General features: G+C 62.5%; 1 protein-coding gene across 5 annotated transcripts in view; it reads left to right on the top strand.

The window, feature by feature from the left end:
* Window positions 1-25,470, top strand: part of TP73 (tumor protein p73) — a 65,857-nt gene that overhangs the window by 10,483 nt on the left and 29,904 nt on the right. For all 5 annotated transcript variants that reach the window (XM_027110423.1, XM_027110424.1, XM_027110421.1 and 2 more), the window contains exons 2-3: window positions 11,983-12,071; window positions 12,495-12,615. In XM_027110423.1, the coding sequence (XP_026966224.1) occupies window positions 12,013-12,071; window positions 12,495-12,615 (180 nt within the window). In that variant the 5' untranslated portion in view covers window positions 11,983-12,012. The remainder of the gene's footprint in view (window positions 1-11,982; window positions 12,072-12,494; window positions 12,616-25,470) is intronic.

Here is a 25,470-nt window from a genome sequence, read left to right as displayed (position 1 = left end):
TGTGTGTGTGTGTGTGTGTGTGTGTGTGTGTGTGTGTGTGTGTGTGTTGGTAGGAGAGAAGGAGCTGAATATCAGCAATTTCATGGTTGGACCTGATGTCGACATAGATGGGTCCTTGTCCGTTTGAAGCATCTACTGATGTACCACAGGTGAAATGATAGAATTTGTAGAATTGGCTTTGGCTGGTGGACAGACTGATGTTGGGGCCAGGGGACAGATCAGTGGATTCATTGCACCAGTCTCTCTGCTTCTGAGTGTGTTTCTGAGTTTCGACAAAGAGGAGGAGAAGAAAAGGACACAGACACAGTGGAGTCGGCGGCTCCCCTCCGGCTTCCATGCCTCCAGCTCTACTCCCCGCGGGCGGGGCTGCCTCTGGGTCACTGTGCAGAGGGCGTGGCATCCATCCGGAGCAGGGGACACAGGCTGGCCGCTGGCCCCAGGGCTCCTGGCCACGCTCCGCCCCGTCTGCCCCGAGGCTCCAGGCCCGCCACGCTGCTTCCAGGGCTCCAAAGTCATCGCCTAGGCGACCGGGACGCTGCCGCCACCGCCTGCCTAGCCGAGGGCCTCCCAGCTGTCCCCCTCCTCACAGACCCTCCAGGGCCCAGGCTCCGCCAAGGTAGGCTTGGCTCGGGCTGGCCCTCCTCTTTCAGGTGCCAGTTGGGGCTCCCTGGGGCCACCCAGGGGTGCAGAGGCCCCTCCCTACTGGCTCCCACCCGGCGCTTGGAAACAGGGTGTCCTGGGGGCAGCGGTGGCAGATGGGCCATAGCGGGGAGGCCATGCCTGTGGGTCCCCTGATGGGACTCGGGCAAGCTGGAGAAGCCACTGCTGTGTGGCACTGCCATCTGCCCCCAGGGGGGTGCGGGGCAATTTGCATGGCCCGGGGGGGGGGGGGGGGGTGGAACAGAAGTCACTCTGGTGCTGCCGCCCCATGGACCCACCGGAACTCTCTCCACTTCCTGCCAAAGAGGCCCTGCCCTGGCCACATGGCCAGGCTTGTCCCGGCTGGGGGCCACCATTCCTCAGCCCCGCGGGGCCAGCCCAGAACGGCTTTCCCCGGCTCGCTCACCCACCGGGGGCCCCGGAGCCCGCCCTGGCCACCCTGGCCCTCACCCGGCTGCCTCCCAGGCATCACCGAGACCTGGGCAGCAGGAGACGGCTCCCTGTGCTGCCCGCCGGCCACTGCAGTCCCACCTACGCGGCGGGGCGCCCAGGGAGCCTCTGGGGCCACATACTTTTTTTTTTTTTTTTGCGGTATGTGGGCCTCTCACTGCTGTGGCCTCTCCCATTGCGGAGCACAGGCTCCGGACGCGCAGGCTCAGCGGCCATGGCTCACGGGCCCAGCCGCTCCGCGGCACGTGGGATCCTCCCAGACCGGGGCATGAACCCGCGTCCCCTGCATCGGCAGGCGGACTCTCAACCACTGCGCCACCAGGGAAGCCCTGGGGCCACATACTTGAGCGGAGGGGCTGGGGTGGGGGATTCACCGTGATGAAGGCAGAGTGTGTGCGTGTGCAGGTGTGTGTACACGTGTGTGCCTGCACGTGTGCGTGTGCAGGTGTGTGTACATGTGTGTGCCTGTGCGCGTGCAGGTGTGTGCACACGTGTGTGCCTGCACGTGTGCGTGTGCAGGTGTGTACACACGTGTGTGCCCGCACGTGTGCGTGTGTGTCGATGGTGCTGGCAGGGGCTGGACACCAGTGGCTGGTTCAGGAAGTAGCCTCTGGAGCTTGAGTGGAAAGGGGGATGAGGGTTTGACTGACACAACTGATAGCAGATTTCCAAACGGTTCCAGAGGTCAGACAGGAGCCGCGTTTGCACCCCAAGACACCCCGGGAGTCCTGCTAGAGGCTTCTGTGTAGGGCAGCCCTGCATGGTGGGTGTGACTTCCCTCTTCTCCGGATGAGAAGACAGAGGCCTGACCGTGCACGCAGCTGGAGGGTGGCTGAAGGCACCTGAGTCTACAGCCGGTTGAGGGCTGAGCTCAGAAGTGCATTAACCCGACGCGGATCGGCTTGGCGGGGGGGTCCTCATCCCTTCCTGCCCCCTCTTGCGTCCCTGCGGCCCATGCCCCCACCGCCTCACCAGGACCCAGCCGAGGCCTGCCTCGCTGACCACCAGCCTCTGGGTTCGCCAAGCCCACGATGTGCCCCGCGGGTGACCTTCCTCACCCAAATCCCACTGCATCCCTCTGGGAGCCAAGCCCCCCTCTTTGCTCCCCGAGGCCCACGGCTGCAGGTCCAGCGCCCTTCCTGTGGCCAAGGCCTCTGGGCATCCTGTCCCCTCTCCAGCCCACCTGGCTATTCCTGCCGCCCCCTGACCTGAAGGGCCGTCAGGGCCTGTCCTGGGCTGAGCTCTGCCGCATCGGTGCCCCTTCTCCCAGCTTGTGAAACCGAAAATGACAATCATGTGGACCTTCATTTACCCTTGGGCTGACCCTGGGCCTGTCCACACCGCTCAGGGTGCCCTTCACACTGGGGGGGGGAAAGGCTGGTTCTCTGCTCTGCCTCCCAAGAGAGGCCCCCGGAGGGTGGGGCTGCCTGGTGGGAAGGGGTTAAGTGGATCCTCACCAGAGTTGGGCTCAAATCCAGCCTTGGCACTTCTGAGCTGAGTGGCCCTGGGCAAGCGGTCCCCTCGCTCTGCGCTTCTGTAAGAACATCTGGAACGTGGGACGCAGCAGTGCCTTTGTCTCGGGGTTACTTTGAAGACTGAAATCAAGGAATACAGAGGACTCCAGGCTGGGGTTGGCACTGCGTGAGCACACAATAGATGCTGGGTGTCGTTATCGGAAAGAGCCCCAGGCCCAGGGGATGGGATGGGGGCACGTGGGAGATACGGAGGCAGGCGGCACAGAGGTGGCTCTCTGGGACAGATGTTCCTGGAGTGAGTGAGCGATGGATGGACCAATGCCATGGCAACTTGGCTGAAGTCACGTCAGAGGTCAGCTGACTTCAGAACCAGAGAGGAGTGGAACTCATGAGTCAGATGGAGCTCGAAAAAAAAATCACGGCCCCGATGGCCGGGGCGGGGGTGGGGAGCTGAGTGGGGATGGGTAGAGAGTTCAGGAAATTAGTGCGTCCTGGGCCCATAGTGAGGACCCCAGGGTAGGAGGCAAGGAGGCTACACAGGGCGGGGACATAGCTGAGTGGGTTCCCTTCAAGGAATGTGGAGGAGTCTGGAGAAGGGTGGCCAGGCGGGGCCAATGGTTTGGGAATGACCGTGCAGGGCATGGTTGAAGGAGCACAGATGCTTGTCCGGGGATGAGAAGACTCTGGAGGACAGAGCATGGCGCACTGGCATGTAGAGGTGGGACCCTCAAGAGGGGAGGAGGGGAGCCTTGGAGGAGACGGACGGAAACGGCAGGGGTGCCTGGCAGCCGGGTGGGTGAGAGTGTTACCGAAAGCGGGGTCTGGCTGCTCGCCGCTCAAAAGCCAAAAAGGGGCCAGGCCGGTGGAAAGGAGAGGTTGCTTTATTTCGGAGCAAGGGCTCCATGTCCTCCGAATCCCCCAAGGGCTGACTCCCACCCACCGCCCCCAACTGACAACCGGGGCTGAGAGCTTTTGTGGACGGAGGGAGGGGCTCCCTGCAGAAGCAGCACAGTCGGCTCTGGCGGCCGCCTTGCAATTGGCCATGCGGTCGTCTGACCAGCGTCATCCTGATAGATTTAATCACAGCTAGTCTTCGGTTCCGGGGGCAGTTCGCTCCCATTTCTTTGAGGCCAGGTCTGTCTGTCTGTCTGTCTGTGCTTTTGTCTTGGCTGCACTGCACGGCCTGCGGGATCTTAGCTCCCCAAACAGGGATCGAACCTGTGCCCCCTGTAGTGGCATCGCGGAGGCTTAACCACTGGACCGCCAGGGAGTTCCCTGAGGCCGGTTCTCAGAGTTATGACACCTTATGTCATAGCTGCAGTCTGTCATCGTGTAGTTGACTTCTTCCACCGGGTGGGGGGGTACAGGGGTGGGGCGTATGACCTCACCTACATCTGGCCACTGTTGGTCCATCCGCTGAGGCAGAAGCGGGGAGCCTGGCTGAGAGGCTGCTGCCCTTACGGGGGCGGGGGTGGGGGGCTGAGGGGATCTGGGACTAGGGTGGCCTTGTGGGTGGGAGTGCCGGATTCTAGATCCCTGTGGAGGCGGGGTTGGAGGTGGGCAGTGAGACGGAGAAGTCCAGGATGTGCCCAGCCACTCCTCTGTCCAATCCTGGCCACCCTTGGCGCTCACTTGGAACGCGCCATGGCTGAAAGCTCAGACACCTGCTCTACCGTCAAGCGTCTCTTCCTCTCCAGCCTCATGAGGCTCCCAGCCCTGCAGCTGCCCGCCTCCTGGGTCCCCTTCCTGTGCCCCATGCTGGTCTGAACCTCCCTCACCGACACCCTCACTTCTGCTCTCACTCCTCCAGTCAGGCCCCCCCAACAGGTGGCTGGGTGCTGCCGTGGAAGCCTCCCCACGTGGTGACGCAGGTGGGATCGCGGCATCTCCAAGCTCAGGGGCACTGTGCCAGCTTCCGGCCCCAGTAGGAATCCATTATTTTGCCTCTAGCGGGTGGGTTGTCTCTTACCCCTGGGTTTCTGCTGCCATGGAGTGCTGGGTCCCACTCATCCTTCTGCAGGTGCCTCGGTCTTAGAGAGACCACTGATGGGGAGGTCCCTGCAGCTGAACCGGGGACAGACCTGGCCTCTGCCCTCTGCTGCCCCTGGGACCAGGGCAGGTTTATTCTTCTTCCTCCGCTGCTACCCTGATCCTCAGTAACCACTGGTCAATTGCAACTCACTCCCGTCTCTTGAGCTCCAATCTGTGCCTGTATCAGCGCCCTGCTGAGTGCTTTGGCTTTTTCTACACATCACAGGAAACAGGCTCAGAATGGGCAAGACACCGGTCCAGGGGTCACACAGCTACAGAGCAGAGTGGCAGAGGTGCAGAGGTGGGCTATGTGGATGGAGGGGGAGAGGGGGGGTGGCCGGGAGTGTGGCAGGCAGGGCGGAGCTGCAGAGCAGAAAACCAAGGGACAGGAAGCCTGTGTCCAGGTCTGACCTGCACTTGTTGGGGGTGGAGGCCGGGATGGGGGGCGGGGGGGCGGGGACCGGATGTGGGTAGGGCCTCATTGTGTGGGTGAAGAAGTAGGGGTGGACCAGGGACTTCCCAGCGGCGTGTGGTGAGAAGGCAGGCCGGAGAGGGGCTGGACCTCCTTTGCTCACCTCCTAGAGAGGCCAGGTAGAGGGCAAGGTCGAGAACAAGGACGTTAGAGCTAGCTGCCGGGTTGGACTCCCTGCTCTGACCAGCTGTGTGCCCTTGGGTGGGTGACCTAACCTCTCTGTGCACGGCGCCACGTCGGTCAGTGAAATGAGCTGCGTGGTGCACTGCCCTGCTGGGACGTGGTGCGGCCCAGCCGTGCGCCAGCGCTTTTTGTTTGGTTTGGCCGCATGAGTTCCTCCACCAGGAAGCTGGGCGTGGCAGTGGTAGGGTGAGGGGGCGTGGGGGCATGCGCCACTGGGTCCCCAAGCCTTAGCTCGGCCGAGAGCCCCTCCCAGCAAAGGTCTGGAGCCTGGCAGCCCTGGGGGATTGGTCAGCCATTTCCTTCCAGAAGTACGTGAGGCCCACGTGGTTAGAGGGCCGCCACCCAGCTCCCGGCCCCACGTGGGTGCTAGACCAACCGTCAGATTCAAACAGAAACTGCTGGGCAACCCCACGGTGCTCCAGGCCGGGCCCAGGTGCCGGAGGGAGGCCATCCCTGCCCCTGGCCTGGCTGCGGGACCGGGACCGAGGTAAGAGGCAGCAGGGCTGGGGGATTCCTGGGGCCGCTCCCAGGCTCTGCGTCCCCCGCCTCCCCACGGGCCCCAGCCCAGGAGGGAGAGAGGGCGGCTTAATCGGGCACCTCCAGCTGTTTTCGTATTTCACGAGCGCACCCTGCCCCAGGGTGGGGAGGCTAAATTTGTCTCTCACCATCAGTGCGGGGCTTCCCCTGAGCAGGCAGAGGGGGAGCAGGGAGCCCCCCCCCCCACCAAGGGTGACGTTGGCCTCGGCCGTGCCCTCCTCCCAGGCCCCGCAGGCCCAGTCTCTCCGCAGGAGACCCAGGTGCCGCCCTGGCCGAGGGTCCTGTCCTAACCCCACCCCAGCCCCTGCAGGGCCAGCGAGGACAGAGGCTGCGCAGGCTTCCGTGGCCACGTGGCCAGGCGCGGGCGGGAGGGGCAGGTGAAGATGCCACTGTCCTTTGCTCTCTGAGGGTGACACGCTCCTGGCCACCATTCCAGGGGGGACTCCTGCCCCAGCCCCACCGGGCGAGGGCCTCCCGTTCCCGGGGTTGGCTGAGGTCACAGAGGCCCCTCAGCTCCAAGGGCCCAGGAGGCTGGGCGCCGGGTGTCCTGCTGGAATTCGGCTGGGCCACCGCCCGGGGACAGCGCCATGTCACAGCAGGGCCTCCTGCCTCCTGTGACCCTGTGTGATGGCCGCCTGACCCCTCTGCCCAGGTAGGGGGACTTCTGGACGCTGGGACGTTCTGCTGTCCCCTCAAGACAAGGCCACAGGGGATGGAAAGGGTCCCTCCTGAGATGGTGTAGGTTTATCTGCCCCTTGGATTTCAATCCGCCATTGTTTACTGAAATAACCGGGGACGGACCCACCGGAATAACCAGTATGTGACTGAGGACCATCAAGATGGATTGTTTCGGGGTGGGTAGCAGGGTGGAGTTCTTCGGGTCTTTCCCCACTAAACTGAATGGGGCCGCACGCCCTCCCCCAAAGCTGGCATCCAGATGGCCGTGGAGGAGGGGCGTGTGCCCCAAGCTGTCCTTCTCTGCACGCGGGCCAGGCGTCCACTCTGGACCAGGGCTCTTGCAGGTGGGTGGGGGCCTCCCTCTGTGGATGGGGTGTCCCTTCTGGGAGGATCACAAGGACCCCAGTTTACGGAAGCTGGTTTCGGGGCCCTGGGCAGGGGTGGGCCCAGGGGACAGGGAAACCAGAGGCCTCAAAGTCCTGCCCAACCAATGGGGCTGCCCGTGGGGGCCACGTAGCTGAAGGGCTGTCTGTGCTCTGCCACCTGCCAGGTGATGGGGGGGCAAGATAAGGGGCGTCCTGACCTGGAGTCGGGGAGGACAGTGGCTTCCTGGAGGAAGCCTGGCCTGGCAGGACAAGGATGGGCTGGGGAGTGGACGGTGGACCAAAGCTGAGTGTGGAGGCCGCCCTGGCTGGGGTGCGTGGGGACAGGGCCGGGGGCAGAAGGAGACCTGTGGGAACAGGGCCAGGAGCCCACGGCAGGCTGTAGCTCTCGCCGGGATTTGTGGAGGACGAGGTCAGAGGGTCGAGCAGAGCCGGCCAAGGAACAGCTGCTGCCCCCCGGGGCCTCCAGCTCCCACCAGCCTGGGGCAGAAGGTCTGCACTCGCTTGTGGGGCAAGGTCTCCAGCTGTCTGGGCTGCGGCTCGAGTCCCAGCCGGGACCCTTGGTAGCTTGGGCCTCTGAGCGCCTGCCCCGGGGTGGCGGTTCCTGCCCGACAGGGCAGTGTGGGGGCCTGGGGCCCCGGCAGCAGCTGGCCCGCTTCTCCCCTGCGGCACCGGACCTCTGGGCTAGAACCTCTGCCGTGGTGCGCTGCAGGATGTGGGACTGCATCCCATCCCTGGGGGGCTCTCAGAGACCTCGGGGCATCCCCGAGCCACCCAAAGTCAGTGGGGTGTGGGGCTGTGTCTCCACTCCAGCTTGAGTTGAGTGTGGCCCACACAGCCCCTGCCCCGCCTCTCCAGGGTCAAAAATTTTTGCTGGAAATTCCTTGTGGTGAACTGGTGTTGGTGGCCCCAGCCCACGGGGAGCTGGGGCAGGTCGGAGGTGCCTGAGCCCCGGCCCAGCTGCTGTGAGAAGGGGCCACACGTTGCCCTTCTCGGGCTGCCTCTGACTCGGCAGTTCCCTGTGGGCTGGGGCTCAGGGATTCCTTGAGTCCAGCCCCCACCAGCACCGTACCCCACCTTCTCACACCCACGTCTCCCTTGGAGACCGGCCCTGACCAGGACTGGACCCCTCCTGGTGCAACAGGCTGCATTTTTTTCCCCAGAGCAACTTCATGGAAAAGCAAAGCTGTCCACCGTGCATGTGCACTTCGTGGCATCATTAATGCCACCTGAAGAGGTGTCATCGAAAGTCAGTCGCTCCCCTCATACACGCAATTTTTTAAATGATTCGCGTCGTTTGCAAAAGCAGTTTCCACTGTGAGCACATTTCCAAATTTGAAGTGCATGTCGGGGAAACTGGATTTAATTTGCAGGAAGTGATTTTAGAATTGCTTTCTTTTTCTCACCTCTGCAAACCTTGGCCACCTTGGCCGAAATGCTGCTAGTGAGTAAAGGGAATATACTGTCCCTGCCCTAGGGGAGAGAGGGCTGGGCCCATGGAGCTCTGGGGGAGGTTCCAGTTGCGGGGGGCAGCCTGAGGCCAGACATCAGTTGTGCTGCTTCCTCACGCCCAGCTCCGGCCCAGGTGGGTGCTCCCTGGCGCCTGCAGGAACCAGGTCTGCGGCTCTGTCACTCATAGCCCAGTGCAGCCTGCTCTGCAGAGTTTTCCAGGGAAGTTGGAGGTATGGGCGCTGCATGGCTTCCTGGGTCAAGTCCTCCAGGCCCTCTGGGCAGGGCAGGTTTCTGGACCCGTTTTGCCGATGGAGAACCTGTGTGGGAGTCACCGTCAGAGGCTGGTGCCGTCCTCGGGTGGACACAGCCAAAGGGGCCCCTCAGTGGGTGAGGTGAACCTGTGTGTTGCTCTCCCCGCCCCGCGGCGGGCGGGGAGGTCTGTCCTAGAGTCACTGTGAGTCCTGGGGTGTTGGCTAAAAGCAGACATAGAGTCCTGGGTCTGAGGGTGTACTGGGGGCAGAGGCAGCAGGATCTGCTGAAGGCAGTGGAGTTTGGTGACCCGGGACCACCCCTTGCATCAGTAAGGCTGAGCAGTCTCCGTCTTCAGTCCTGGTGGTGAGGGCTGGTGGGGTGGGTGTAGGACACCCCCCCCCCCACCGCTTCCCCAGAGGGCCGGGCACCTGCAGGTCTGTCACCGAGCCAGAGCCGGCCTGTGTGGTGCAGGCGCCTCTGACCCCGGCAGCTTGGGGTGAAGCAGGGGGTGGGGTGAAAATGCTGGTTGTGTCCCCCAGAGTGCGGGCCTCTGTCCCCCCTCCCGGCTGTTCTGTGGGGAGGGAGGTGTGGGAGCCAGGGGAGGGAGGGGGCCTCGGGGAGATTCCCAGTGCTGACTTGCCTCCCCAGATGCTGGGCGGCAGGGGCTGCTGAGAACTGGGGCTGGGCTTTCGGAGAAACTGTCTTTAACTTCCATGCAGCTTTATTGAGGTGAAATTCACGTAACATAAAGCTAACCCCTTTACAGCAAACCCTCCAGTGGTGTTTAGCTCGTTCACAGTGTCGGGCAACCATCGCCCCTGTCTTACTCCAGCAGTCTCCCCCCATGCCCTGCCCCCAGCCCCTGCAACCGCCAGTCTGCCTTTCGCCTCTGTGGACTCAGCTGTTCCGGACGTCTCATAAATGGACGCGTATAGCACGTGGCTCTTTCACTCAGCATGATGTTCCGAGGTTCATAGTGACATGGCCGGTGTGCGCGATCATTGCTGTTCATGATGGAGTAATATTCCAGCGTGTGGACCGACCAGGCTTTGTTTATTTGTTCATCCGTTGATGCACCTTCGGGCCGTTTCCACCTTTCCACTGTTGCGAATGGTGCTGCCGTGACCAGGGACAGGATCTTGCCGTCCACTTGCTGTGTGATGTTAGTCAAGGCGTTGTCTGTCTCTGGGCTTAGATGGTCCATTAGCAAAATGAAGGGGGTGGGACCAAATGGCCTGGGCCAGTTGAGCCTCGTGTTGGTACACCCTGCCCACACCAAGAGGCCCCTCTGACTAATCTCTGCTCATCCAAAAAGGACCAGCCTTGGAGAGTGGGTGAGGGTGCGTTTCCGCCCAGCTTCGGCACAGTGACCTGCTCCGGCCGGCATGTTCTGCTTCCTACCAAGTCCACCCCGTTCTGCGTTACCACATGGCCAGCTCCACGCCTTACTCAGCTCTGCTGGGTTTTGGATAGCTCAGCCCAGGATAGGAGTGATCTCCCCAGCACAGGAGGCATGCAAGTGAGCGCTGACCCGCCCCTTGTTAAAATCCTGTGGATTGTGTGCCGAGGGTTTGAGGTGAAGGGGGGAGGAGGCATGACTACGTTAATTTCCAATTCTGAGAAAACCACTTGGTTGTCCCTGCACTTACAGCTATGCTGTGTGACCTCGGCATGTCACATAACCTCTCTGAGCCCTGGTCTCCTGAGAGTGGGTGGAGTGGCCTCCGAGCCTGCTGGAGAGTTGGTCTGTGACCAGCACTTTCCAAGCTCTTAGTCCCGGCCATCCTCGCTCGGCCCCGCCCGGCCCCTCCCAGCTCGTGCCGCTGCTCCAGGGACGGTGGCCTGGCACATGGCAGCCCCGGGAACAGGCCACCGGCCTCTCTCGGGGCCCACCGCCTAGGAACAGACGAAGTCTGTCCGAAAGGTTGCAGGCCGCACCCTCCCTCCCCCGACGGCCGTGGGCAGGTCTGGGCCTGCCCGCTTGGGCCCTGCCAGGCGGTGGCCAAGCTGATTCCCGTGGCCCCTTGCCAAGAGCCTGGAGGCTGGCCCAGGGGAGACATCACCTTGGCCTGGGTGGGGGCAGTGGGCAGGGTGGGCTCTGGTTTCCCTGCCCCTCCCCCCACCGTAGGATAAGGGTTCAAGATGTGCCCGGTGTGGTCACCGCCACCTCCTCCTGGGTGGCTGTTTCGGGTGGGCATGGAGGCCCTCAGGAGGGGTGACAGTGGGGACAAAGGCCAGCGGGCACTGAGTCAGGATGCCCCAAGCCCTGGGCATCTCCTTGAAGGGGGGCCACTCGTGCAGTGACCCCTCCAGTGACAGAAGCTTCTCGGCCTCGGCCTTGGCGGCTGCCTCGTGGGGTTGACGCTGCTTTTGTGTCCAGGCCGTACGCAAGGATCCCACATCAGAGGTGAAAGGCCGCCCAGCCTGCAGCAATCGGGCACAGCCAGGCTCGTACCAGGGCCTCAGCTCCAGCCTCCGGTGCGCCCTGCACACGCCCTTCCCAGGGGGCACCTGGGATCTAAGCTGTCGCCAGCTGCTGGGGCCTCAGGAGCCCCCAAACATGGCTTGAGCCACCCCCCAGGCCAAACCTAGAGACACAGTTCATAACAATAATGACCACGCGTGTTCCAGTGTAATTATGACCCGGGCACAGCAGAGACTTTATTTTTTTGTTTTGTTTTTATTTTTTAATTTATTTTTTATTGAAGTGTAGTTGAAGTACAAAGTAGTGTTAATTTCTGCTGTACAGCAAAGTGACTCAGTTATACACATATATGCATTCTTTTTCATATTCTTTTCCATTACAGTTTATCACAGGATATTGAGTATAATTCCCTGTGCTGTACAGTAGGACCTTGTTGTTCACCTGTTTATACATACTAGTTTGTAGCTACTCACTCTAAACTCCCACTCCATCCCTCCCCCAGCCCCCTCCCCCTGGGCAACCACAAGTCTGTTCTCTATGTGAGTTTGTTTTGGTTTCGTATATAAGTTCATTTGTGTCATTTTTTTTTAGAGTCCACATGTAAGTGATTTCATATGGTATTTGTCTTTCTCTTTCTGACTTATCTAGTAGAGACTTGAAATTCGTGCTCCCAAGGGGCCCTGCAGCAGCCCCATGAGGGGATGCTGCTGTCACCCCCATTTCACGGGTGGCGGCTTTGAGAAGCTCCTGCTGCCCAGGCCCCCAGCCGGGTCTGAAGCCAGGCTGCCCACCCCCAGGCCTCGGCTCCCACCCCCAGAAAGGGCAGGATGAAGGGAGGGGCTGGGTGAAGGGCGTGTGCCTGGTTAGCCAGGGTGTCCTCGAGTGGTCCTTGTCGGCCCCGCCTACCACCTGGGCCCGAGGATGCTGGTTGAGGAGCGCAGAGGATGCCCTCCCAACCCGCACTCTTGTCCTTTCCTCCTGCAGAGCGAGCTGCCCTCGGCCGGGAGTGGGAAGATGTCGCAGTCCACCGCCACCGACGAGGGGGCCACGTTCCAGCACCTCTGGAGCTCTCTGTGAGTACCTCGTCTGAGCCCGCTGGACTCGGGGGCTGTGATGGACTCGGGGGCTGGACAGGGAGCTGCTGCCTTGGGCTTTCTCCTGGGGACGCAGGGTCCAATGTCTGGGCTTCTTCCTCTGACCAGCCCTCCAGAGGGGTTGGGTCCAGGGGACAAAGCCTGTGTGTGGCCACGCCAGCCTGGCACTCACGCCAGCCTGGCACCACACCAGCCCTGGAGAGGTTGGTAGGGTAAGGGGGCCGGAGGCCACAGGGGCTGAGGGTCAGGGAAGGAGTGGAGGAGACAAGGGGCTGAAGGAATCCGTGGAGGTGGGAGAGGGAGGCCCCCCCCCCCGGGAGCTGCGGGCTGGCCTTGAGCTCCAGGCCTGGGCCATCTGGGCTGATGGCTGTGCTCTCTGTTCTGTTTCCCTCTTCTGTCTAGGGAGCCGGACAGCACCTACTTCGACCTTCCCCAGCTGGGCCAGGGGAATGATGAGGTGGTGGGCGGTGCAGAGGCCAGCATGGATGTCTTCCACCTGCAGGGCATGACCACTTCTGTCATGGTGAGTGGGCTGCCCTCTGCGGAGGACTCGGGGTAGGGGCAGTAAATGTGGACTGTCCTGTCCTGGGAGCCTGCAGAACCAGGAAACAGGCTCTCAGGTGTACGGCTTCCTCTCTGGGTTTGTCAGCACATTTCAGATGGCAAAGTGCAAGATGTATCAGCTCATGTAACTGTCAGTCCAGGTGTAGGAAGGCCTTCAGGCATGGCTGGATCCAGGTGTAGGAAGCCTTTCAGGCATGGCTGGTTCTAGGTGTATGAATGAATTCAGACATGGCTGGATCCAGGTGTTCAAACAGCTGCCTCTCTGTCTCTTGCTCTGCTTCCCCCGTGGTGGCTTTGTTCTTAGGCAGCGTCTCCTCTCATGGTAGGCTCCATCATCATCCCCCTCCCTGTGGGGAAGGACCCCTCTTTGCCCAGAGTCCAGCATGCCTACCTCTGAATGCCTATTGCTGAGCCATCCCTGTGCCTCTGATGGCCTGGGTCCCCTGAAACAGGATCAGGATGGAGTGGAGTGGTGTGGGCTCTGCCCACCAACTGCACTGACTTATGGGGAAGAGCGCCCTGAAGGAAGCTTGAGCTGCTGTTTCCAGAGGACGGAGGCTGGGTGGGGGATGCAGGGGCACCTGAGGCCCTGACAGCCGCCAGCCCTGCGGTGTCTCAGGCCTTGCCACGCTGGAGGAGGGTTGTGATAACCGGGTGGTGGCCACACTCCTGTCTCTCCCTGGCCGCCCACTGCCAGGCACTGGTGGGCCAGGAGGTGGGGGGCAGGAGAGACACAAGAGGGTGTATGAGGACCCCTGGCCCCGGGGAGGCCCAGCGACGCCTGCTGTCCCCAGCGCCCCCTGTGGTCATCTCCTTGGGACAGCCTCTGCAGGACCCGGGGCTGCTCCGTCCTGCCCACAGCCTTGCTGTGCAGCTCCTTCAGACGGGGACTTGTTGTGGGACCTTGGCTAAGTGCGTGAGGGAAGCACCTGGATCTGCCGCTTGCAGCTCCCCAGATGGGGGCCCCCTGGATGGCGGCTCACTGGATGGCCGCTGGCCCCCACAGCCCAGCACAGTGGCCTTGGGACACCACACCAGGCCAGGGCCAGGGTGCAGGAGGGAGACGGAGCTGGGAACTCTGGAGGCGGGGGGGCGCTCAGAGTCTGGGCCCCTCTCCCTAAAGCCCCCTTCCAGATCGGAGCCCTCACCCCAACACACACCCGTCCAAGGCATCTGGTGAACAGTGGAGAAGATGGGGGCTCCGGTCGTGGGAACGAGTCAGGGTATAGGGGGTGGGGGATGAGGAAGGGTCCCTACGTCCTACGTCAGTGTCCGTCTCGGATGCTGGGCTGGCCCAGGGCCCGCTGGCCCGCATGGGGCAAGGAGAAGGCACCTGCTCGGGCAGTCGCAACTGGGGCAGGTGGGGGTCTGGGGGGCAGTGAGCTCCCTGTGACATCCTTGCTTCTGAGGATCCTCTCAGAGTGGCCCTGAGGAATCTGCCTGCCCAGCCCAGGCCTCCTGCCTCTGCTCAGGACACCATCAGAGCAGAAACATCTGCCTGTTATAGTCCCATTTTACAGGTTAGGAAGCCGAGGCAGACGCTGGGCCTGGGCGGGGCCAGGTAGTGCTGCCCTGTCCCTTTGGACCATTTCCTGTCTGCCAACATCTCCCCAGGGGCCAAGGGTCCTGACCTTTCACGGTCCCAGTCGCCCCTCCTGGACATCAGTGTCCTGGTGCCACTGTCGTGGGTGGGTCTCAACCTGTCAATAGTGATGCTCTGGGCTAGGATGCCTGGGGTGTTCACCTGAGCCCTGCTACCTGCACTGCGGGGTGGGGTGGCGGGGGAGAGAAAGAGAGAGAGAGAGAGGAGACCCAAGACTCTGCCTTTATTGGGGCTGAGGATGGGGTGCCTAGGGTTTGGGGGGTTGATTCGTTATTGGTGAATTTAAAACATAACAGTGGAATTAAACTGTGAAAGGGAGAAGTGGGGTCACTCCAAGGTCCATTATCTGGTCACCCAGGGCTTTCTGAACGGGAGCCTTCGGGGATGAGGCAGCTGGGCTCTTGACCTATAGTTGTATAGCTGTCGAGGTGCATGTCTTTGAAGTGGGCGCCTCACCCATCCACCGCCTAATGTCAGGCACTTACTTTACAATCAAAAAGCAAATTGTCAGGCAGGGCTTCCCTGGTGGCGCAGTGGTTGAGAGCCCGCCTGCCGATGCAGGGGACGCGGGTTCGTGCCCCGGTCCGGGAGGATCCCACATGCCGCGGGGCGGCTGGGCCCGTGAGCCATGGCCGCTGAGCCTGCGCGTCTGGAGCCTGTGCTCCGCAATGGGAGAGGCCACAACAGTGAGAGGCCCGCGTACCGCAAAAAAAAAAAAAAAAAAAAGCAAATTGTCAGACACTCACCCTACATCCACTCTGGGGAGGGACAGGAGCTGCCCCCAGGCTCCAGGGAGGGAGGGCCTCTGAATGTGGTCTCCTAAGAGGCCTGTCTCTGTAGTTGCAGAAGCCTCCACCTCCCCTCCTCCCAGCTGCCCAGCTCACCCCCTGGAGGGCAGTAGGCCCAGGAGACCCCAACGACCCAGTGTCAGGAGCGGACCAGCTCTGGGCTCCTGTGGGGTGGGACACCCCCCCTCCAGGGAGGATGTCTGATGCTGAGAAGGTCTGGGCCAGGGAGGGCAGGACACCCCTCTCACCAGCCGTGGGGTAACCAGGATGGGGCCTCTCACCTCTGCCAACAAGAGGGCCGAGTCTCTCAGCTAGTGCCACGCCTCTTAGTAAAAGTCCTGCAGGTTCCCAGAGGTGGGGGTGCCCAGAACCACGCTGGCCCTGGCTGGGGGCAGGGGTAGGTGTGGGGAGCCAGGCCCCCTCCGAACGCCGCATCCTGACCCCTGCCTGACATCGTGTAGCCCAGCCCTCACCCTCATGTAGCCCAGCGCAGCCCAGAGGGAAAGGCGAGGCTCAGAGACACAGCTGGACAGCTGGGCAGCTGGCTGCAGAGCCCACTGCCTAGCTGCCTTGCAGAAGGGCCTCTGCCTGATGCGTCCAGAGGCCTGGAGCAGGGGCCCACGGAGTCCAGGGTGCAGGCAGGAAGCCCCACAGAGTTGAACTGGGTGCTGTTGTCTTAAAGTCCAGACTGGAGGCTGAGAAGACCTGACCTTCTGGCCAGAAAACAGCCCTGGCAGACGCTGTGCTGCTGAGGGTGACCTGGTGATGCTGGGGTGCGGGTGGGGACTCCTGAGTGCCTCACCCCCACCCCCGTGGCTCCATCCCCACCCACCAGCAGGTCCCTCGTCAGGGAAAGCCTGGGGCTCAGCGGGGAGGGGGGTAGCCCCTCCTCCAGGCTGGTAACAGGTCAAGTGCTCCCCAGGCCAGGCTCCAGGTCAAGAAAGCAGCAGCTGCAGAGTCAAAAGTTCGCACTCGCCACCCGCCCTGTAGTCACGATTCAGGCCCATGTGAACGCGTGCGCGCACTCGCCACCCGCCCTGTAGTCACGATTCAGGCCCATGTGAACGCGTGCGCGCACTCGCCACCCGCCCTGTAGTCACGATTCAGGCCCATGTGAACGCGTGCGCCAGGCCCATGTGAACACGTGTGTGCACTCGTGCACACACACACACATACACACACGGGCCCCCATGCCGCTTCCTCTGGCCGCTGTCCTCTGAGATGAAGGGTGCCCGTACCCCAGCCCCGGGCTCTGGGGCCACCCCCCCAACCGGGTCGTGGGGCTCATCCAGGAAAAGGCTGAGGCCGAGGCAGGCACAGCCGTCGCATCGGGGGACACTGGTCCTTGCGGGTGGCACACACTGTGGTCTGGGGGCCTTGGGTCTCCACCCTGCTCGGTTGCCTTGGTGACCAAGCAGATTACTTCCTGCCGGACCTGCAGGTTCCTGAGCAGCACCCCGGCCCTGTCAGGAAACAGGCCGTTGCGGACCCCCGGGACGCCCTTAACCGCTGCTTCAGTGGCCGGTGGGAACAGGCGGAGTGGGAGGGGCCTCGCCCGAGGAGCCAGTCTGTCCCGGGTTCGAGTCCCCATGTCTCTGAGCCTTGGTGCCCTCACTTGGGGACCTGGGGTGACAGGCCGTATGGGGTCCCAGCAGAGGCTCCGCCAGCCCTGTGGGGCCTCGGGCCACCCTCCTCCCATGCTGGGCAGCTGAGGAAGCCGAGTCGGGCAGTTAAAGTAGAAGGAGAAGGGCCCCTATGGGAGCACTTGGCCCCTCGGCCTTGGAGGAGTCCCAGAGCACAGGTTCTTGGTAGGGACGCTGAGCTCCCTGAGGTCGTTGCAGCCAGGGTCCACCGCACCACAGGGCCGAGATGGTGCAAAGGGCGTCGGGGGCTCGGAGGTCAGATCCCACCCCTGCCTCTTCTTTGCTTAGAGAGTTATTTCACCCTCTGGGCCTCAGTTTTCTTGTCTGTAGAATGGGCCAGTGAGGATCTAAGCCAAGGTTGCGAGGAAGACTGATGGTGCCTGACCTGTAGGAACGCATGACAAACACTAGACGTGATGCTGAGACCGGGGACGAGGGCTGAGTTTAAGAGAGCTGTTCCAGCCCCTGTGCCAACTGTGTGTCAAAGACGGTTAAGTTACAGTGGTTGGTCCTCCAGAAAGGGAGTGGCTGTGAGCACCGCAAAGCCGCCGGGGAGGCGGGCCCCCATCTCTGAGGCTGGCAGTGCTGAGGGCAGTGCCGTCCATGCACTGCGATGGGCGGGGCTCCAGCGGTCCTCCTTCTGGACCACCTCCCTCTCACTCCGGGGGCTCGGCAGCAGCGGGGACACGGCCAGCGGCAGGCCGGGCAGCGTCTGGGGTGCGGGCTCTGGGCTGCGTTGGGCCACACCCAGATGCTCACTCCGTTGCCAGGCTCCCTGTGGGGTTCCGCAGGCAGCAAACCTCCCTGAGTGCGTCTCGTCTCTGCTCAGCCCTTTGGAGCAGCCCTGGAGGGCCACCACATTCCCTAGGCAGGAGTGAGATTCGCTCCACCCTGGGCGCAGGGCCGGAAGCGCCATCTGTTCCCTGCGGGGTGGCCTGGCTCTGCCTCCCGAGCTCTTGAGGGCCCGGGCTGGCCCCCTGATGCTCTGGGGTGGAGGCCTGTGGCCCCCAGGGCCTCCCGTAGGCAGCATCTCAGAAGGAGCCAGGCGCAGCCTCACTGCAGAGGTGGCCCACGGCCCCGCGGCCGCCCCCTCCCTGCGCAGCCGCCTTGGTGCGGTCCGACCCAGCAGTGGGCAAGCTGAGGCCTGCCCTGGACTTTGATGAATAGTCATGAGGAATAAAGGGGTGGGCCGCCCGTTTTGTTGTTAGATGCAGCTAGTTGACAGGACCAAGGCAGATGGAGAGGGCCAAAGTGCCCACGGCCAGCCCACATGTTCTGCAGCGTCCTGTGCTTCTGCCCGCCTAGCCACGGAGCCTCTCTGCCTGGGTCCGCCCTGCCGGGCGGCCGCACCCCTGCCCCCGGCTCCCCGGCCGCCCATCCCCATGCCTCGCCCCGCAGCACGCCAGCTCCCCGGCGTGTGCAGACCCCCGTGCGCCCACCATGCTGTACGTCAGTGACCCCGTGCAGCACTTCGCCTCGGTAGGTGCGCGTCGTGCATCCTTCTCAGGGGGCCTTGGCGGGGCTTTTGCCGTGGTGGAGGATGCACGGGGCATTCTCTTGTCTGTCGCCCTGCTCGGCACCTGGGGCCGGAGGGGATGCCGCCATCCAGGGTGAGCAGAGGCAGGCAGGAGGCGCCGACGGGCTGGGGCCGGCCCCAGGCGCGGAGGCAGGTGCCTGCCCATCCTGGAGAAGCTCTGGGGACCAGTGCCCACTGGCTGGGCAGGACCGACAGCCAGGGGGAGGAGGGTGGGTGAGAGTCTGGCCAGCTGGTGGCCCTCCCCAGAGACGTGCAGGTTTCCCTCACTCCCTGGCTTTGGGCTGTCTGAGGCTCAGGGCGGGCTGCCCCACCTGCCCTGCCCTGCCCTCGGCTGCAGGAGCTCAGTGTACCCTGGAGGCTGTCTTTGCTCCCTGGGCTCTGGCTGGCTGTTGGGCTGCCACCACCTGCTCCCAGGACAAGAGCATCCTCACCTGGGAAGCTGCTCATTTGGCTGTGGGGGCAGGAGTGTTTCCTGCCGGCCAAGCTGCGGGTCAGGGGCTCACAGAAAGCTGGCTTCGAGGTGTCCTGTTGCCCCTCACGATGGCAGTGGGCCGGGCAGAGGGAAGGAAGGGACCGCAGCTTGTGCCTGGCCCCTGTGGCCTGAGCCCCGGGAACCTGGTCTCATTTCCAGGTGCGCCCAGTCCCTGGGGCCAGCAGTCACCAGGCTGCTAGTTGAGCAGGTTGAGCTGGGGCTCAGCTGCTCCCCACCGGGCCTTTTTCCTGCCAGGGAGGTGGATGGCGTGGGGGCCATGGGTACCACCTGCCCTGTGGGAGACCCAGCAGCGGGCAGAGGGTTGGGATGGACAGTTGGACAGAGTCCAGGTGTCGCCAGGCTCTGCGGGTGGAGGACAGGAGCCATGAGCGCAGAGCCACAAAGAGCTGCGGTCCCTTGGCCCCGTGCGCGCCCAAAGGTGTGTTTGTGTGCGTGTGTCTGAGCGTGTGAGTGACAGTGGGTGTGTGTGCTGTTGTTCGCATTGTGTGTTGGAACAGGTACGTGTCTTTGTGCCTGCAGGTGGGTGTCCCCAGGCAAGGCCATGGGAAGAGTAATGCCGTGTGTGGGGGACCCAGGAGGGGTGAGGGGTGTACGGCCCGTCTACACGGGCTGACCCAGGCACTGGTTCCGTTCACTCACATCTGGAAGCTTCATGGCCTCTCCCACCCACGGCATGAGCTTTTCATCTGAAACCCAGCCCTGGAAAAGGGTGCAGCCCCGGGCGGGCCACAGCTAGAGTCCTCATGGCTCCCTTCTGTCACTTATTCCGTTACTGATTCATTTACCCACTAGCACCTGTCACTGGGCTCATACAGTGGCCAGGGGCTCCCCGGGGAGCAGCCTTGTACCCCCAGCCTCTCCATGAAGATGGTGCGTGAGCCGGGAGGGACTGTCTCCCTGCCGCCTGGGGGTCTGTAGTCATACACGGAACCCAAGGCAGAGCCAGAGGCCCGGGGACCTGGAGACCAGTGTCCCTGCCCGGCCAGCTGAGAAGCCCCGCGGACACGCAGGACTCTGGTATAATCTTTTCTCTCGAACGAAATGGGTGTCTCGGTGTAAGTCAGCCGAGGCTGCAGCTCATCGCCTTTCAGGGAGTGGGAGGGGTCCGTGATGGGAGGCACGGGACCCCCCCACCCCGGCTCCGGGCCTTGGAGCGTCGCCTTCCTGCAGGAGCTGTCGGCACCAGGGGGCCGCTGGCGTCCACCCTGCTGCCGCCGCCGCCCCACCCTGGGGACCAGCAATGGCCAGTCTCATCATCACCCGGCTTCCTGTAGACCCAGGATGACTGTGGCCTGTTCATTCGTTTGGTCAACAAGTGCCTAGAGCAGCTCTGATGGCAGGTAGAGGCTGCTGGAGCCCCTTCCGGGCCAGCTGGGCTGGGCTGGGCTGGGTCATACGGATCTGTGAAAGTGTCTCTGTTTCCGTCCCGGAGGGAGAGTATCTGTGATCTTACCACTGCACGCAGAGGGGAAGTGGTATGAACAAAAAGGGTTGAACTTGAGGTCGTGCGGTCGCCTTTGTGGTTATCGCGAGCCCACTGGGCAGGGAAGGGGGCGTGGAGCTGCAGGATACTGTCGGGGCCCCTGCCTGGGTCTCCTGTGGGACCCACCTTTCTTTTTTTTCTTTACCTCTTTTTTTTTTTTTTTTTTTTTTTTGCGGTACGCGGGCCTCTCACTGCTGTGGCCTCTCCCATTGCGGAGCACAGGCTCCGGACACGCAGGCTCAGCGGCCATGGCTCACGGGCCCAGCCGCTCTGCGGCATGTGGGATCTTCCCGGACCGGGGCACGAACCCGTGTCCCCTGCGTCGGCAGGCGGACTCTCAACCCCTGCGCCACCAGGGAAGCCCCACCTCTTTTTTAAAAAAATATTTATTTATTTATTTGGCTGCACCGAGACCTTTAGTTGCGGCATGTAGGATCTAGTTCCCTGACCAGGGATCGAACCCGGGCCCCCTGCATGGGGAGCACAGAGTCTTAACCGCTGGACCACCAGGGAAGCTCCCCGGGACCCACCATTCTGAGCCCCGGTTCTGACGCTGCTGCCCGTAGCCCGCGCTGTGCCAACGGCCCACAGCTTCCCGGTCAGGGCTGGACACCCCCCTGCCGTGGCCCACTTACTGGGGTCCTTCAGCCGGTGCCGGGGTGGGCTTACTGCTGGTCCAAGCATCTTCTCCCACCTACACAGACCAGCAGCTCACGGGGCAGAAGGGAGCCAGGGGCACGCCCTATGGGCCCCTTCTCAGATGGGATGAGCACGGAGAGTACCCAGACTCTCCAACTTTCCCCGTCCACTCCTCTTTTGGGTGGGCATCCAGGGACCCCACCCAGCCACCTCCCAGGCTCCTGTTTCACTATGTATCAGTTTAGACTTGCAAGAGATGAGAAGGGCTGTGCTGGGCAGCACTGGCTCCCCCATGCCTGCCTCTGTTGATGGGCCCAGGTCCGTCTGGGCCGCAGGGTCATCGAAGGCTTGGTCTCGGGTGACTGGGCCTGGCCCCATGCCACCGTCCCATGGGCCAGGCCCACGGTGGGCGTCGTAGGTGTGTGCCCTGAGCTGGGGTAGCACGGGAGGGCACAGCACTTGGGTCTCCCGTGCAACCTGGAGCAGGGTCCCACCTGTCGCTACGGATGGGACAGCTCCTATAGGAGGGGCAGCCTTGGACAGGAGGACCCCAGGAGGGGAAAGTCAATCAGTGCTTTAAGAAATATTTGCTGAGTGCCTGCTACTGCCTATGAGGGCACACAGCAGGAGGGCGTGATCCCTCGTGAGTTCTAGAAGCGTCCTGGGCTGCAGTGCTGAGAGCAGACCACAGGAGGGCAGGGCAAGGCTGGGAGCCGGCTGGAGGCCCGGGATGGAGAGGGATGTAGGCACCTTGGACCCGGTGGGAGCAGGGGAGGGGCTGAGAGCCCTGGGGTTCCAGACGGACGGGATCTGCTGATGGGCTGGGGGTTTGGACCCAGGTGACTGGGTGAAGGGAATGATCACTTATTCAGCTGGGAAACTGAAGACGTGGGATTTGGGGTGAAAAGTAAGCGTTCTGCGTTGACTGTGCCGTGTGTGACACGCAAGCAGCAGACGGAGGACCGTGGGAGGTGGGATGGAAGTAAGCGTGGAGTTTCTGAAGCCGCGGGAGGGAGGGAGGGAGGGGATGTGCGGTGCGGGCAAAGCAGGTCGAGCCCAACAAGGGCCGCCCAGTGGAATGGAGGCATCACGGGAGGTGGTGGGAAGTGATCGGTGAGAGGGAGGCTGTTTGATCTCTGGAATAAGGGCAGGAGAGGACCGAGGCCAACGCCCAGGGTCCTGGAGCCTCGCGGTGCGGAGCCGGGGCGCATTGGCTGGAGCAGCGCTTGGACACTTCGGGGCAGGAGTCCTGCCTGCTGGAGGGTGTGGGTGGAGGTGACCACTGGGGAGTCTGGCACAGGTGGGGTTCACAGTCAGGGCGGGGTGGGGCCCCACGCAGGGAGAGGGTCGGAGCCGAGCACAGGGAGAGATGCCACCAAGCAGACGAGAGGGGCGGCCTGGGAAGTGGGGGGAGGGGCGGCACGATGCTGGGAGGTGGGAGGCGACGAGGACAGAAAAAGGACGGGCCTCTGGGGACCTGGCAGGAGGCAGTCCCGTTCCGTGGCTGGGAGAGGACAGAGCTGAACTGGGAGCAGGGAGGCCCTGGGCTGGGGACAGAGCAGCAGCCTCTCCCTACCGTGCGCTGAGAGGGTGCAAGGCTCTCGGGGCTCGGGGAGGTACTGACCTTTCCGGAAGGAGATGCCGGAGCCTGATTCAGGGGGACAGAGGGGTCGCCCCATCAGCCGGGCTCGCTGGCCCGGCCTCCTGCCCCTTCACCAGGTTCTAGGTCTATCCCCGCAGTGCCAGCCCTCTGGCATCCCCACTTCCACATAATACATCCCCCTCTGCCCCCCATGGGTGACTGTCCCTTCTCAGCTGGCGGAAAATCCATCTTCCTTCCTTCTTTCACTTGGCCAGCACCTGGGAGCTGTTCCTGGGCCCCTCCTGCGGCGCCCAGCATCCCGCTCTTTAGGGCCTGTCAGCCTGACCTGCATCGTGCTGGCCCCGTGCAGCTCCCACTCGACTCGGAGCTAGAGGGTCCCTCCTGCGTTCAGTCCTCCGTGGGCTCCCGGAGGGAGGGTTCTGCTCCTCTGAGCAATGTCCCGCCCTCGGCCCCGCGGCTCTCTGGCCCTCTCAGACATCTGGGTCTAGACCTCCCCAGTGCCTGGGCAGGCGGTGGCATCTTCCTGGAGGAGCCCCCCTGGCCCGGCCGCCCCCCGCTGGGTTGCTTTTGTCTTCTTCCTTTGCCGTCAACCTGTTCTGAAGCCTGGTTCGCTGCTTCTCTGCTGTCCCCTCATGGGAGTTAAGCTCTGGAGGCTGGAGGGTGCAGGGTACGGGCTGCGTCTCTGTGCCCACCGCTGTCTCCCAGGGCCTGGGCAGTGCCCGGGAGATGTGTGTTGAAGGGCTGAGCTGCACCCCCTGCCGGGAAGCTGGTCCTGGCTTCAGAGCTGGAGGGAGGGGCCGGGGTCGGCCCTCAGGACTCACTGAGTAAGTCCAGGCTGTCCCCAGTTCTGCGGGCTGCCCCCTCCTCCCCTCTGTGCCATCCCGCAGCACCCTCCCTGCCCTTTCATTGCACTTGTCACAATTGTCCCCACTGAGGAGGGCCGCCTCCCCATGATGGCCCCCTTGGTGTCCTCAGTGTCTGGTGCAGGCGGGGGGCATGCTTAGCGTCTGCAGGATGGACAGACAGACGGACAGAGGGATGGATTAAAGGATGTCAGGGGACACGTGGCTCAGGCTCTGGGGGCGCAGGCAGGAGGTGAGGGCAGACTGCCCCCCAGTGGTGCTCAGGGAGGAGAGAGGAGCCCATACCCCTGCCGTACCCCTCGAGCTGGGCCTGTGACAGATCACCAAGCTCCCCACTTTCCTTCCAGGCTCTCAGCATGCTGGGAGGTGGGGCGTGGACTGGGCTCGTTTCCTGATGGTTAAAAAAAAAATCTCTGCATCCCATGGGTCACCTGCCTGTTTCCTGGCACCTCCGCAGAGCCTGGCAGGGGTGCAGCCTGAGACCCCAGACCCCCCTGGGAGACCCTGTGGAGGCTCTCGGGTCCAGGCTGCGCCCTCACTGTCTCCGCAGCGCCGTCTGCAGGCGGAGGCTCCGGCTGCAGGTCCTGCAGGCACACGCCTCCCTGGCAGCCCAGAGCAAGGTGTGGAAAGTTCCACATGGCCCTGACTAGGATGGGGCAAGGCCCCGTGAGAGGAGAGAGCGTATGTGCATATTTTCAGGAGGAGAGGGAGCCTTTCCCCCCAAGCACAAGTCGAATCTTGTTGGCATTTCCATCCGTTTAATCACAGACTCCTGGAGATGCTGTGGGAAATACCAGCGGGATGGAGGTCCTGCTCCGAGTGGGACGGGTTATCTCCCAGCCAGAGCCTAGACGGCCTGTCAGTCACTTACCTCTGGGCGAGGTTGCACCCAAGCCCAGACATGCCTGCCAGCGAAGATCACGGAGTTGGAAGTTTCATTCTCTATGTTTTGAAAGTCTGGTTTTGGTATCCTCCGGGGAGCACGGGGACACTGGGGGTCAGAGCAGACAGAGAACGCCAGAGGAGGGGGCACCTGGCCGACCCTCCCCAGGTAGAGCCTCTGAGATCAGACCCCAGGGCCTCAAACCTGGGGTGACGGTGGTGACAAACAGACGCATATCTGCCCCACTCTAACCCTAACCCTAACCTTTCCCCAGCACAGGAACAGGATGAACTGGGTCACGCAGGGTAGAAGCTTGGGTCAGGAGGCGCTGTACCTGAAGTGGGAGTGATGGGCTGGGGGCCTCACTGCAGGAGGTGAAAGCTGAGCAGGAGGGGAATGGGGAGGGGCCACAGGGCAGGGGGCCCAGCAGAGCGCAGGGGGCAGGGGGCTCCACCTGGTGACCTTTGCACCCAGCCCCCCTCCTATTTGGATCCACACTCTGGTCTCGTGACGAAGACGCAGATAACACTACAGTAAGTCCCCTGACATACGAACCTTCGAGCTGCGAACTTCCAAAGACACGAACGTGCGTTCTTGTGTCCAATCACATAAGTTAGTTCACGTGTCTGGCGTACATTGTACATCCATTGTACGTTGCAGAGGACGCGTGCATTCTCTACAAGCGGTTGTGCTTCTGTGTACTTTACTGTACAGGACTGAATCGAGTACAGTAGTACAGTACCTTTATTTCAAGCCCAGGGTGTCCGGAAGCAAGCGTAAAAGCAGTGGTGATGTAGCTGGTCCTGTTGAGAAGCTCCAGGAGAGACAAGAGGAAGAAGTAACTGAAGAACCGAAGAGAGTCACGATGCAGGAAATGGCAGGGGATTTTCTATATTTGAGGAGGCGCTGTTAGGTTTTGAGGCACAGGACGCAAATGTAGAACAGTACGTGAAGGTTGCGGCAGCCGTTCAGAATGCAATCCAGTGCTACCGTGTCATCTATGATGAGAAAAATAAGAGCTACTACCCAGACATCGCTGGATCGTTTTTTCAGGAGGGTAGATGGAATTGAATCCAGCAAGGAACCAAAACCTGTGCCATCAGCGTCAGGCGTGAGTGACATTGCAGCTCGCCCTCCGTCTCCTGTTGCTGACGATCCTTCAGCTCTACCCTCTCCCACCTCCTCTCCCTCCTCCAGTCAGTAACTCTTCTTGCCTGTTCACTCGACGCCAGCCCCTGTATGCCAGCTGTTGTACTACACTACTGTACTTTTCAAGGAA

The sequence above is a fragment of the Aethalodelphis obliquidens genome, unplaced genomic scaffold (genome assembly GCF_003676395.1).
Source record: "Aethalodelphis obliquidens isolate GAN/ISIS:26980383/991018 unplaced genomic scaffold, ASM367639v1 scaffold9, whole genome shotgun sequence".
NCBI classification, from domain to species: Eukaryota; Metazoa; Chordata; class Mammalia; order Artiodactyla; family Delphinidae; genus Aethalodelphis; species Aethalodelphis obliquidens.
Note: the sequence above shows the minus strand (reverse complement) of the source record. Positions and strands in the feature narration are given on the sequence as shown.